The 14,692-nt window shown below is 38.7% G+C and overlaps 1 protein-coding gene across 4 annotated transcripts in view; it reads right to left on the reverse strand.

Annotated features, from left to right (window-relative positions):
- Window positions 1–2,533: 2,533 nt before the first annotated feature.
- celsr2 (cadherin, EGF LAG seven-pass G-type receptor 2) overlaps window positions 2,534–14,692 on the reverse strand; it is a 94,264-nt gene continuing 82,105 nt past the window's right edge. The window contains exons 21-34 of one of the 4 annotated variants that reach the window (XM_088087985.1): window positions 14,465–14,632; window positions 13,519–13,642; window positions 13,222–13,422; window positions 12,954–13,128; window positions 12,232–12,344; window positions 11,203–11,285; window positions 10,547–10,673; window positions 10,348–10,458; window positions 8,620–8,750; window positions 8,446–8,531; window positions 8,195–8,359; window positions 7,099–7,314; window positions 6,651–6,873; window positions 2,534–4,002 (exon numbers count right to left, since the gene is read on the reverse strand). In XM_088087985.1, coding sequence (XP_087944111.1) covers window positions 3,996–4,002; window positions 6,651–6,873; window positions 7,099–7,314; window positions 8,195–8,359; window positions 8,446–8,531; window positions 8,620–8,750; window positions 10,348–10,458; window positions 10,547–10,673; window positions 11,203–11,285; window positions 12,232–12,344; window positions 12,954–13,128; window positions 13,222–13,422; window positions 13,519–13,642; window positions 14,465–14,632 — 1,930 coding nt within the window. In that variant the 3' untranslated portion in view covers window positions 2,534–3,995. Of the gene's footprint in view, window positions 4,058–4,080; window positions 4,340–6,650; window positions 6,874–7,098; window positions 7,315–8,194; window positions 8,360–8,445; window positions 8,532–8,619; window positions 8,751–10,347; window positions 10,459–10,546; window positions 10,674–11,202; window positions 11,286–12,231; window positions 12,345–12,953; window positions 13,129–13,221; window positions 13,423–13,518; window positions 13,643–14,464; window positions 14,633–14,692 lie in introns of those variants that run through there. The other 3 variants (XM_042510454.2, XM_088087979.1, XM_088087978.1) reach the window with 3 other exon arrangements.

Genomic DNA, 14,692 nt, shown 5'->3' on the forward strand with positions numbered 1-14,692 from the left:
ATTTGACATGTTTTAAAACCAGCTGAAAACACGTCAAAACCCCATGAAATAGCGTGCTGAGACACGCTATAGCATTAAAACATACAAAAACAACCCAAAATACAATAATAAAGCATGTTCAAAAACTGACCAAAAAGGCAATGCAAAAATTTAAAAATCTGACATGTCCCAAAAACAGCTGAAAACACTTCAAACCTGTATAAAATATCATGCTCAGACATGCCATAGCAATCAAACGTCTAAAAACGGCCGAAAGCACCATGAAATAGTATGCCAAAAAAATGACCAAAAAGGCAAGGCTATAATATGGCAAAAATGTCAAAATTTGACATATTTTAAAACCACCTGAAAACACCTGAAAACTGCATAAAATAGTGTGGTGAGACACACCATAACAATCAAACATACAAAAACGGCCCAAAACAGAATAATATAGCATGTCGTAAAAATGAGATATAAAGCAAGGTTATAGTATGGCAAAAATTTCACAATTTGACTAATCTGAAATCCAGCTGAAAACACCTCAAAACAGCATGAAACAGCGTGCTGGGACATGCCATAGCATTAAAATGTGCAAATATGGCCAAAAATGTCAAAATATGAAATGTCCCAAAAACAGCTAAGAACACCTCAAAACAGCATCAAATCATACCCAAGACACATCAAATTATAGAATGTTGGAAAAAAGGCCCAAAACACCATGATTTAGCATGTTGAAAATATGACCAAAAAGGCAAGGCTTTAGTTCGGCTAAAAATGTCCAAATATGACGCATCCCAAAAACATCTGAAAACACCTTAAACAACATAAAATACCATGCTGAGACACGCCATAGCATAGAATGTTACAAAAACAGCCAAAAACACCATGATTTAGTATGTTGAAAAAACTACCAAGGAGTCAAGTCTGTTTTATTCACAGAGCCCATTATCACAAAACACGGTTTGCCTTAGAGGGCTTTACAGCGTACGACATCCCTCTGCCTTTAGACCCTCACATCACCGCAGGAAAAACTCCTGAGTAAAAACCTCAGTTACGGGGGGAAAAAAGAGGAAGAAACCTCAGGAAGAGCGGCAGAGGATGATGAGGGATCTTTCTTCCAGGACAGACAGATGCGTAATAGTTGTCGTAAAAAACAAATGAAATACAATCATGGAAAAAAGAAAAGAGAAAGAGAGAGGGGGAGAGATGCATAGTAATAATGAAAACAGACGCATGTCATATTACAATGATAGGTGTAAAAATACTATGACGCACTCTATGATAATATTGTGGGTGTTGATAAGAGTCTGATGTGTATATTGATAGTGGAGGCGTGGCTTGTAATAATGGCAGTAGAGGGTTGCGTAAAGCACAATCATGGCATCAGCAAAACCAGGACCAAGACCACAGTCAGGGCGAGCCAGGGACCAAAGGCAGGGTCCCAGCACCAGCACAGCTATTACCTTGATCAGGCACAGCTAAGATTGCAGCCAGGATCCTGGAAAACTAGGAAACAAGGCAGCAGGAATGCTCCGGAGAGGCAATGGAGTTAGCGCTGTGCAGTTCAACTAAACCACAAGAAACTTGTGCTCCAGAAAATGATAAGCATTCAATGAAGAACCTCGGGTCACTAATCAGAAATTATGACTTAATTGTAAAGGCCAGAGAGCAGTGAAGACTAGCACATCTTTGGGGTCATCAGCGCCAAGTGTAATGCAGTCAACAGACATAAGTGTTTTCAGATAGAGGGAGTAAGAGAAGGAAAAGGAGCTCAGTGTATCATAGAAAGTCCCCCGGACAGATTAAACCTATGTCAGCCTAACTAGGGGCTGGTCCAAGCAGCCTGATCCAGCTCTAATCAAAAGCTGTCAAAATTTGACGTCCCAAAAACAGCTTAAAACACCTCAAAACCGCATGAAATAGCGTGCTGAGACACGCCATAGCAATCAAACCTGAAAAAATGGCCCAAACAAAATAATATAGCATGTTGAAAATATGACCAAAAAAAGCAAGGCTATAGTATGGCAAAATTGTCACAAAATGACATGTCCAAAAAACAGCTGAAAACACCTCAAAACAGGATAAAATAGCGTTCTTAGACATGCCATAGCATAGAATGTTGCAAAAACTGCCAAAAATACTGAAATGTAACATGATGAAAAATGATATTTCATGTAGTTTTCAGCTGTTTTTGGGACAGGCTATATTTTTTAAATTTTTCGCCATACTTCAACATGCTATCTTATGGTGTTTTTCGCCGTTTTTGCAACATTCTATACTATGGCGTGTCTCAGCACACTATTTTAGGGAGATTGCTATATTATTGTATTTTTAACCGTTTTTCTCGAGACACAATACCATGACGTGTCTGGACATGCTATAATATGTGGTTTTCAGATGTTGTTTGGACATTTTTCTTCGACATACTATGACTTTTTTATGCTTTTTTGGATGACATAATAAACAATGAATTTGTTTTTTCAATGCATTTTTTTTCATTATCCTGCAAAAAGGTAGTTGACTTTGCACTTCAAAAATATGAGGTATGATGGAAATGGTAGAAAATAGTTTAATCAGTATAAACATGAAGTGGCAGAGTAAACCAGACAATTCTCTATTGGGATACCAGAGTTGATATGATTGAACTGGTAGTGTTGATTCTTATGGCATGAAATCTATACATTGAAATCACACTGTTGGAAAAATGGCATCCACAAATATCACATCAATTTGACTTAAAGTAGTTACTAACATAAAAGATATTTCCTTCAAAGAATCAAGAGTGACTCCTAAAAACAGTTCTGAGTGTGTGACGGATGTTTTACATATTTACTTACATTTACATTTAAAAGATTTGTCCCCGATTCATTTACAGGCCACTCTGTACAGTAAAAATGGATTACAGCTCAAATAGTATTACAGCACAATTTTGCATTATTTTACAATTAACAAAAGCTCCGTAGCTAATCTATAAAATACAGCTGTTTAGTTACTGACCTCGAATGAATGCGTTCATCCCTCCAGATAAAACAATGAAAAACAAGAGCGCTTTTGATGTCCATAAAAAATGTGCTCTGTGATTTACAAAAAAAAAAAAAAAGATGTATAAAACTCATTGGAGTCCTTTGTAGGTCTGCACATGCAGGTTTTCTCCCTCTGAGGCTGAGAAGGCCATCAGTCCATGTTGCCTCTGGAAACATCTTTCATTGATGAGTAATAGCTTATATGGAGCATTATCAGGCAGCGATTCTTTCCTACTCGTATTCAAGTTCAGAAATCCATGAAGAGCTAGCACTCGACTGCTCTGTGCCTCTTGGACATTTCAGGTGTGTAAAGTAACTCAAAATCCTGAGTCTGGCCTCTTAAACAAACTCAGACTGGCACAAAGACCAACATTAACATAAGCAAGCAAACCAGGAAGATGTCACAAAGTAGTCAATGCATAAAAAAGGAATTTCCCTGAATGTTTGCAAGTCTATGATCAAATGAACCACCCAAAACAAACATGACCTCCTTAATGTTCTACAGTCTTCAAAGCAAAATATATCCTAGGACAAAAAAATAAAATAAAAGAATCTGCCAACAAATGTGGGCAGTAAATTAAAAAAAGTGCATTGCTTCAAGTATGTAAACAAAATGATTTCTTTAAAGGGAGAGTGAGACTCAATCTGTCAGTGTGCATGAGCCTGGGCCAGTGCAGTGACACCTGAGGTTTGGCACACATGTATTAACTCTCTCTCACTCACTCACTCACTCACTCACTCAAACACTCTCTCTCACACTCACACACACACACACACACACACACACACACACACACACACACACACACACACACACACACACACACACACACACACACACACACACACTCAGTGCATTACACACATACAAGAACACACTCCTTCAGAGAATCATGATGACGAGGGCTAATTCCTTCTTTTTTTCCACATTTGTATTTTAAGGAGAAGTCCGGTGCTCCCTGTTTGCAGTCAGTGTTGAGGAAGGAGGCTCTATGACCTGCAAAGACACACCCCTCCGTCAGCGCAGTCACATGGAGGTGTTGCAGTGGCTGCTGGGAAAACAGGGTGGTACATGGTGGAGGAGGAGGAGGACAATGACATGGAGGAGGAGGAGGTTGGATTCAGTATGGAGGGAGATGAATGCAGCACAACACAAGAAAGAGCACAAAAAGAAAAAAAAAATACATGTGAGGCAATGGGACACACCTTCATGTGTCACACATGCACACTGAGGGGTGAGAGATGCTAAAATGATGCACCAATCTGAAGACAGTGATCCTGATTGTTTTGAATGAGGATCAGAGCTTCATGGGATAAAATTAAAGAATAAAAATCTATGATTTTTGGAAAGAGAGAAGGGGCAAAAAAGGTTGATTAGTAAACTACAGATAATATTTTTATTGTAAAAACGACCTGCTGTATTTGAAGTGAGCATATATGTGCCTTTAAAATAGTGTATGTGTGTAAATATATATATATGCCTTTAACACGCATGTAAATACATAAATGCACATTTATGTCTTAACTAGACAAGAACCTGTAGAGGCAGACAATCTGTGCTTTGCCATTTCTAATGACTTTTTGACGATATGCTATTCTGACATTTTTCATGACGTTTTGACAACGTACTATCCTACGACATTTTTTTTTCATCGTTTTGATGCCTTAATAAACAAGGTATGTTTTGAGGGCATACTATTCTATGATATTTTTTATTACTTTTTAACAACATACTATACTATACTATACCACTTTTAATGAAGTTTCTAGGCCATATTATATGGTAATTTTTTAAATCATATTTTAACAACATAACGCACCGTTTTTAATTAAGTTTTAATGTCAATCTATACTATGACATACTATGTTATAACTTTTTTCTTGACATTTTGATGACGTACTTTATTATACTATTGTGTATGATGTTTTGATGACATACTTTACTATACCATGTTTTGAAGACAAACTATAATTTCTCATATTTTATGACGTTTTGACGACATACTATACTATGAGATTTTTTATGACATCTTGACATACTGTACTATGATCTTATTTTTTGTAATGATGTTTTGCATCATACTGTAATAACACCCTTTTATAATGATTTGACAACATACTGTACCATGACATTTGTTATGATGTCATAATTGACATACTATACTATAACATTTTTAATGTTTTGACGACACACTATGTATACCAAAGTTGTTTTTATGATGTTCTGATGAAATACTGTACTGTAAGGTTTTTTATAAAGTTTTAATGACATACTATACTATGACATTTCTTTATGTTTTAAGGAGATATCATTCTATGCCATTTTTTACCATTTTTTTTTAAACACTATACTACAACATTTTTTCATGTTTTGACAACATAATAATCTGACTTTTTTATGGCATTTTGACAACATACTATGACATTTTTCATGACTTTTTTAGATACTATACTGTGACATTCTTTTTTTTTCATAATTTGGATAACACTAAGCTACACCTTCTGTACTCCAACACACCAAATGCTTCCCGGCACTCCTTTCAACTAATGTTTCCAGCATTGTTTTTCTAGCACTCAATTATCCCTTGTGAGATTTCTGAATGAGACTCATTCTTAGAACACAACTGAGACCAATTTTAAAAATTCCCTATTCACTACGCACAAAATCACCAGAAAATAGGGACCAGGTTAAAAAAATACTTAAGTTTTCTGATAACCAAGCAATGCTTTTCTGGCAGGAAGCCCTAAAGGAAAACTTTCCCTGACAGCGTTGTACATTGTCAGTCTTAAGCATCATTTGTCATTTTGCCACATGTCCTCTATGATGACAGAGGTGGAACGATTTCAGGGTCACAGGAGGAGAGAAGACATGAGGAAGCATACGTTAGCATAGTGAAAAGCACCCTGTGTCTTCAGGAAGTCTGTGCCCACTTTATACTCTCTGCATTAGTTAATATAGTATCTAAGCTTAAATTTCATAGTGCTTCATATTGGACATGCATCTGCAGTTTTAAGTTCATTCAGTGCTAATTTGTTCTTTATTTTACTCCGAACAAGGGCAATTTGATATGCATCAATTACTCAACAGCCTTGAAATGATGATAAAAAGCTGGAGCTGAAACATCTTTGTGCCTCATGAGCAGTGAGTATAAAACGGATCAGATTTAGATGGATGGATATAACAGCTGTTCTTGTAATCAATATTGCATGTTTTACTCTTAAAAAATAACCCTTCATGTCCCTTTGACATTCAGAACTTTTCTTGAGTTATTGTTTTGGGTGCAGGGGTTAGGGTTAGGGTCAAACTGTCATTAGAATAGTTTAGGATCCCTCCACACTGACTTTCACACTTTGGGCGATCAAGCAGGAGGTGCTGTCTTCATTTGGTTTAACATTAACATTTAAGGTAATTAGGTGGAAATGAGACAAACTTTGAGCAATGAAAACAATCACTGAGGTCGACGGCACAGATCGTAGTCTGACGCAGACATAGAACGAAACAGTGAATGACTTCAGTGACACACAGTGACACAACACTGGACACGTTTACAGGTAGAAAATGACTCATTTCCTTTTTTTTAGTATCTGATATTGCATCTTTAGCTTTCTCCTGCTCAAAAGGTCTGTGCTTGTGTAAATACTCACTCTGATCCCGACGAGTCACCGTCCACTGTGCCTGCCTTGATGCTCATGGCGACACCGTTCAGCTGATCTGGCACACTGGGTTTAGCTGGTCCGGCTCGACCGTCACTGGAGGAGGAGCCCAGCGGAGACGCCGAGCCGGGGGCGTTTTCACAGAGTTCGTTGTGGATGCGGTTGAGACCATTCCTCTCTACAATAGGAGAAAGCTGCTTCTTTTTTAGGATCCCTGCAGAGGATAAAAACAAGATCTGGTGACATAACGATACACGTTCTGAGAATATTATGCTTAAAACTGAATTTTATAGTGGTTTTTTTTGTAGTTTCATATGTGTCATTGTCTTGGTAAAACATGAAGAAGTTTAATTTAAAAAAAAAACTTTGATTGCACTGAAAACAATGACATATAAAAATTTCTCAACTTGTACAGGTGTTTGCACTAGGTGAACTTTACCTTTGTGAGGGTGGGCGTAGAGGTTTGGCAGACTGGGCAGCAGCATTGTTGTGCTGTCCTGCATTCGGTCGTCCGATATTGTCCGGGTGTCCCGGCTGACGCTTGGCTCTGGATTGGCCACAGTGTCCAGCTTTATTCTGTCTGTACCTGTGAGCTCGCTGTCACCCATTGCCGCTGCGTAATCTCCAGGCCAGTACATCTTACTCAAACTGTTGTCTGAAAAACAGAAATAAAGAAACAATGAAATTTAATGAAGTGAATTTAATTCACTTATAATGAAGTACTAAACACAAACTGTTTTATATGGGATGGACCTAAAGAGATGGATCAGATGGCTTCATTCAAGACTAGTGTGTCAATGCACATGTGGTGTAAAAAACATACAGCACTGTCAACTTGTTAACTTGTAGTCCTAAAACCCTGCATATACCACACATCTTAATCTGAAAATGCTACATTCTCAAAAAAGTCGTGATACAGAATATCCAAATGTAATATGTTGTTTACATGACCCATATTAAATAAGGAATATTCTCATATTTAGAATGAAAGTGGAATATCAATGTGAATGTATATTTAGTCATTAATTTAAATTTTCAAAGTTTGCGGATCTTGAGTCTCAGCAAGTGTTGAATTGTCCAGTGCCCACTGATCTTTAAAAAAACTGTGGTTTAACAATACTTACTGCTGTTCTGACAATGAAGGACTTCAAACTGTCTGGATCACCAAAATATTCTGTTTTATAATAAAATGAATAAAAAAAGTATTTCCTATCCAGGAAGCCGGAAATGACATACATCTTTGCTTGTTTTGTGTAACAAAAGCAACACAATACACATGATTTTGTATAAAAATACTCAATATTGGAGAAAAACATCAATACATAACAATAAGGCTTATAATAAGATTTAAAAATTATATTTGAGCTAGGGTGTATATCACTACTGCTATCTCTGATCTTGGTTTGAAAAAGTGTCGCAAGTGTTTTTTCATCAAAGTGGTTTGAAAAGTCTTTGAGGATTTTAGAAAACCCTTCAGACGAGCAGAAAGTGTTGACAGAGGCACAGAGTGTGACTGTTCAGATGAGCGTCTGTACCATGTGGTTGTGGTCTTTTAGCCCCATTAGATGCCAGGTTTTCCCAGCATTCCTCTGGGGGGAGTGGACCCTCCTCATCCTCACTGTCAGAGGAGTGTGTGGAGGCGTAGGAGCCGCTCTGGTCGTCCTCTAAAGACAGGTCGCTGTCTGAGTCGCTGTCACGATCTGCATACAGACGCAGATAAGAAGTTAATTTAGTCCGACTGATCACCGCCGGTTAACTAATAAGAGATACTGAAAAAGAGCAATACCATCCAGATGTTCTTTAGTTTCATGAAAGAGCGATGCATGGTCGTTCAGAGCGATGTGCGCCTGACTGTTGCTCAGCCCATCGTCCCTGAAAAGATAAACGAGGTCAGTGTACAGCCGCTTCCTGACGCTCTGTCGGTTAATCCTGCATATTAATATTTGTATTGTTTTCTTACCTGAGGACAAACGGGACGTAGCTCTGCTGGCTCTTGCCGCTCTGCATAGTGCCGTTCAGAGACACACTGGAATCTCCAAAGGGAAGGTGGTACAACCTGCCGTCCATGTAATTTGTGTTGCATTTGTAGCCCTGAAAATACGGAGACGAAAGGATAAGGAGTACTTCAATAATCAAACAATAAGGATAAGGCTGTTCCTGTGATCTTGTGCAGTTGAGCTGCTGTTAAAATATACACTTTGAGTATAATGTTTAAATTAATATCTCATTAACAAACGAGCGCCCTCGGGGTGAACACAGAATCCAGAACAGTCTACACGAGTTGGAGTAAAAAGGGACTACGTTTTACAACAGCAAAACTGTATTAAATCATCCGTTTAAAAACCATCACACAACTCATGCTGTATAATCCAAGTCTCATTTATCCAGTTATATAGTGGTTATGCAGTGATATATACTCAGTATGTTCCAAACACATGCATTTTCACTTAAACCTGGGCAAGTCTGTGCGTCCCAAAAGTTGTAGAGGCGCACTATTGATCTCCAGCTGAGACTGTTTATATGGAATGTGTGTGTTTTAAATATTAAGCATTTAGCAAAAATGCATGTGGTTGAGAAGAACTGAGCTTAAACTAAATAAATCAGACTTGGATTAAGCTGCATGAGTTGTGTGAGAGTTTGTAAATTGATGTTTTTAAGTTGTTTTTGGAGTTCTTTGGCTACTGTGGAAAAATGCACAAAAAAAAAGTTTTCTTCAGAAATTAAAGGTAAAATGCAGTGAGTAAGTGACATACACATGATCATTTTGTGGGCAAGTATTCCTTTAAAGGAAATGATTGGTCTTATTCCATATTTTTTGTTTTGTAAACAAATCCCATGTAAACACCAAAACCAACCACTCAGCCTAAAGAAAACATAGAAAAGCTGTATTTTTTTTTTTTAGCAAACAAACACCTAATTATCAAATTTAATCACTAGTTTTTAACAATCTATTCTGATGGTTTAAATTCCCCTAAACAAAACCAGATCAAAAATTTAAAAAGTGCCAGGTTTTGAGTCGCTAATCAGAGCACAGACATCTGATCGACTTCTTTGGGCTCAATTGCAAGCCCTCCATTTGCAGTCTTTATTTCAACTAAAACTAAAGAAATATAATGTATCCATATCATAATTTGTTAAAAACAGACCACAAATATAAACTTTTTAAATGTCTTTTTTAAAGGCTCAGTTATTTCCCAAATTAGCTGGATATTCACATTTTATTAGCAAATGTTCCTCAAACAGAGTAAGTGGAGCGTTTTGTTGGGGACTATTTTGAGCAGCAAATTAATGCATTAGTAATTATTTCCAACATGTCATCCAGTGGAACAGAGTGACTCATTGATGTGTTTTGTTATAGTTTTTGTACTACAGTAGAGCTCTGTGGCACAGCGAAATAACATATTTCAGGCTTTGGCTACACAAAGGGAGAGAGAGACTGCTTCATTGTTGATTTTGGGATTCGTTAACAATTAGAAAAATATAGAATATCTACAGCCTTATCCTTGAAGGTGGAAATTATATCTCCACACATTTCTATAAACTTGACATTTGTTTGTTTCACATTTTTGAAAACATATGCCATAGTAACAATTTTGGCTACCAACATGTAACTGATGCTGAGCTGTACATCTTTCAGAGTATCTGAATGAATGGAGCATTATGTCAGTGTTTGTGGCAGCGGACTCACAGAGGCCTTGGATTTGATCATATGATCCGGACGCTTGCGGCTGCAGCAGTACTTCATAGCATTCCTTGCCTCCTTATTGAAGACAATGCGGAAGAAGAACACAAAGGGACCCTGTGGTTGAACAGAAGAGGGTCAGGTAAAAAAAAAAAAAACAGAAATCAACCATTCAAACCGTTTCAGAGGGAAACGGAGGGCTCACCTGTACACAGTTGAACCCAGCAAAAAGGTAGTGGAAGATGATCATGTCGCTGTTGACAGAAAGCAGTGCAAGGAAACACGTGACTGAAACCAGGAGGAGGACGCCACCTGCGGTCTTCAGGCCTGAGCTGCAGAGTCACATGAGGAGACAGTGAGCAGCTGTCAGGATAATTTCTAAGCTTTCATAAATCTGAAGATGGAGTTTGATGGTAAACAACCGGAACCCAACATCAGGAGGGCAGCAAATTTAGAAACAGAGTAGCACATTGTCTCATGAGGAGCTGTGATCACAAACATGAAGCGAACAAAGTCGTAAATCTGAAATGCCATTTTATATGTAAACATGCATGTAGTTGCTGTGAGTTGTTAAACATTTTTTAAAAAAGGCAAAAGGTAGTAAACATGTTACTGTGTGCCTATGACACTAACATTTTCAAAACAGATGCATGGTTTGTAATTAGTATTAAATGCTGACGGGAATTCAAGTACTGCCATACATTAAATGGTCATTTTACTGCTTTGAATGGAAAATTGGCAGTTTCAGGCTGGTAATTTTTACGAATAGACAAAGCAGCCCAAATAAAAGCATTTCACAATAATGACTTTGAGAATGTAAACTTTACGTGAAAAAAATCCCAACAACTTTGGGACACTCACACACGAGGCCCTTTCTTCTCGATGCTGTGATGTCTCAGTGAGCAGGAGGCTCTGGACGACAGGATGTACAGGAAGACATTCATCTGTGGACACAGAATCATCACGAATCAAAACACGGCAGCACAGTTTGTGAGAGCAAAACACAAATCAATCTCTCTGTCAGGATATTGTAACTGTCGAGTAAGCATGCACGCAGTCACTGAAAGAAATTCTGCTGAACAGTGAAGGGTGTGTTTATTTCAACATCTGTAGTGCCGCTCTGATGAGATCGTCACAGTTCAGCATGTTGGACTGTGAAGATTCAAATACACCAATGAAGTGTAAACAAACTTACATGGATTTATTTCCTGCATTTAAAGGTTTATTACATGTTTATATGGTTAAATGATGTTTTTTGTATGGGCACCAGTGAGCCTTCAAACCATTGATACTCAGCTTCAGGCCCACAGGCCAAATCTGGGCACTGAAAGGGTGCCGGGTGCCCCCCAAAGCATTTTCTAAAAAAAATATAAAGTGATTCACACTGGTAAGTGTTTCTCTACTTTCAGTATACATAAGGTGCCAGAATGCATAAAACATCAAAACAGAGCATGTTTATTAAAAAAAAAGTCCCATCAATCTAAGCCCCCATTGTCCTAAAATCCAAGAAATGTCACAGAAATGTCCCAAAGTCCTAGAAATGTACCAAAATCCTAGAAATGTCCTCAAATCCTAGAAACATCCTAAGATTCGTGAAATGTCCTAAAATCAGAGAACGGTCCTAAGATCCAAGATATGTCCTAAAATCCTATATATGTCTGAAATCCTGGGAATGTCCTGAAATCCAAGAAATGATCTAAAATCATAGAAATGTGTATGGGGCTGGCTCCTGGTCTCCTGTCATTTTGCAAAAGTGGCCCACAGGCAAAGCAAGTTGAGTATCTCTGCTTTAGACACTAAATTGCTAAACAACACAAATACAAACTGCTGTTGTCATGTGCATAAATAACAATACAACTTTCTTGATCTCAGGAATCTGCAGGAACTCACCGACACCACCATGGCGATGGGTCCAGCAAAACTCCAGATCAGAGTGTCGTACATCGACAGCCAACAGAAGTCTGGGTTTCCGTAACCTTCAGGGTCGAGTCCCACGGCCAGACCTGCAGACAGACACAGAGAGACAGACGGTTACATCAGCAAACGCTGCTGAGGCACATTTACAGTATTTAAAGCATCTCTGCAAATATGTAAACCTTTCTCTGTCCTGAGGAGGATGTTCATCTGAAGTAGTCGGATGATGTAAAATGGCATTTTTAAAGAAAAAAAACATAAGTTTAAGAAAACCAACCAACCACTCAGGAATGTCTTTCATGAAACGAAATGAAACAAAAAAGTGAATGTTAATGTGTCATAATGCAACTGTACCATCATAAATTCCTGTTATTATTTACTCAACATTTATTTTCTTTTTTGATTTTTTTTCCTTTTTTCGTTTTTTTTGTCCAATATCTGCAGCTGCATTTCTAAGAGAATTTTTGCAAAATGCTTTGAGTTAATAAAATAAAAATGTTGGCAAAAAGGACCTAGCATTCTCTGCATTTTAATATATTTGATGTCTCTCTAGGCTGATTTTTGTAAGAGGTGGACAGTGATGAAAATCAAGTTGTAGCCTGCTGCTTTTAGAGATTTAAGGTACTGCGAGGCGGGCCTTCTCTCTGTACAGCAGGTGCATTTTTAGTGCTTTTAGGTGATATAATGAGGGTTCAGACCTGTGATGAAGGCCGGCACTCCCCAGCCAATCAGATAGTAGAATCTCATGGGTCCATAGTTAATGTCTCGCACTTCACTGATCATGCGGTAGACATGCAGCCCCTCCAGGAAGAGCCAGGAGAACGTGCAGAGATAGAAGAAGTGCAGCAGGATGGCGATGACTGTGCACACAAACTGCGGAGAGAAGAAGAGGGATGATTAAATCATGAAGAGATGACAGGAAACATTATTAATGAAGTCACACAGATGGGAAACTGAACTGATTACCGGGTTGTCTGCCTGGTTGATGCCCAGGATGAAGATGAGCTCGGAGAGGAAGAGAGCGACGCCGCCGTTGTTGATGATACTCGTCTTGTTGCTCGACATGGCTCTCAGGCACAGGAGGAAGATCGTGGTGAGGAAGAGGAAGCTCAGCGTCACTCCCACTGTGCTCCACGTCAGAATTTTGATCGGCAGAATCTCTCCGTTCTGAAGCAAACGCCATGGTGAGCAGAGAAAAGTTTATTTGAGAACAGATGTGATATTGTTGGTTTTGTGAAGTTTAAATGCTTCAATGTCGCTCACCTCTCTCCTGGAGATGTCCATGAGTACAGCGAAGCTGGTCATGTGATAACACTGACAGCTGATGTGGGTGCTGTTTCTGAAGACCACCTCGCAGCCCTTCGCTGACCAGCCGCCATTCCCAGCACTGACCCGAAACGCAAAGACAATGTTAGAATATCACAGCTGGAGTCAGTTTTGTAGTTTCCTTAGGTGGAGGACTCGAGTCACATGACTTGACTCAAGTCAGATTCAAGCTGCAAATTTCAGGACTTGAAACATGATTAAAGGCTCGACTTGACTTTGACTTGGTATTTATGACTTAAGACATGACTTAGACTTGAGGCAAATGGCTCAAAGGACTTGACCTTTTTTAAAATTAAATACTTGCATTGTTGTAGATATTGAGAAGCTACGTTTTGTGGTTGAAACATAGTTAATTGGGTGATTTCCTGTGCAATAGCAAACCTGGCAACCTACCAGGGCTCAGCAGAGCAGCAGAGGCTTTGACAAGGCAGCTGATGGAGGCCAGTCCCAAAATAATACAATTTGAATTAAATTATTATGTTGTTGATGAAGCTAATAAGAAGAAAACAGTGGTATCCAGGTCTGCAGCTCAACCACCACAACATTCAACCTTATCTGTCACTACAAACTTAAAAAGGAAGGTACAAAAATATGTCTTTTCACATAACTTATTTGCATTCTGGCTGCTTCACCAGATCATCAGAATTTCATATGACTTGACTTGTGACTTGCTGGACTTAATGCAGAGACCCGATTTGACACGCTTAATTCTCACAACAGTAACTTAGGACCAAAGGTTAAGACTTAAGACTTGTTTGTAACTTAAACATGTGCGACTTATTCCCACCTCTGCTAGTTTAATCATTAACGCTGTGTGTGTGTGTGTGTGTGTGTGTGTGTGTGTGTGTGTGTGTGTGTGTGTGTGTGTGTGTGTTGTACTCACAGTATGGTGTGGTTCCAGAAGACACAGATGGGTTTGGAGCGCTCCTCAGTGGTGACCAGGCGGAACTGCACAGTGATGGGTTTGTCCAGCGTGTGCTGCAGCAGCTCGTCGTTGTCGTGCACTGTGATACTGACCACGGGCGTGTTAATGACCGGACGCTTTGGCACCCTGAAGTGAACGAGAAAAAAGAAAAAAAAACAGTGATTGGAGGCATAAATTCAGGAAACA

This window comes from Plectropomus leopardus, chromosome 2, assembly GCF_026936395.1.
Source record: "Plectropomus leopardus strain MGB_pleo_1.0 chromosome 2, ASM2693639v1, whole genome shotgun sequence".
Lineage (NCBI taxonomy): Eukaryota > Metazoa > Chordata > Actinopteri > Perciformes > Serranidae > Plectropomus > Plectropomus leopardus.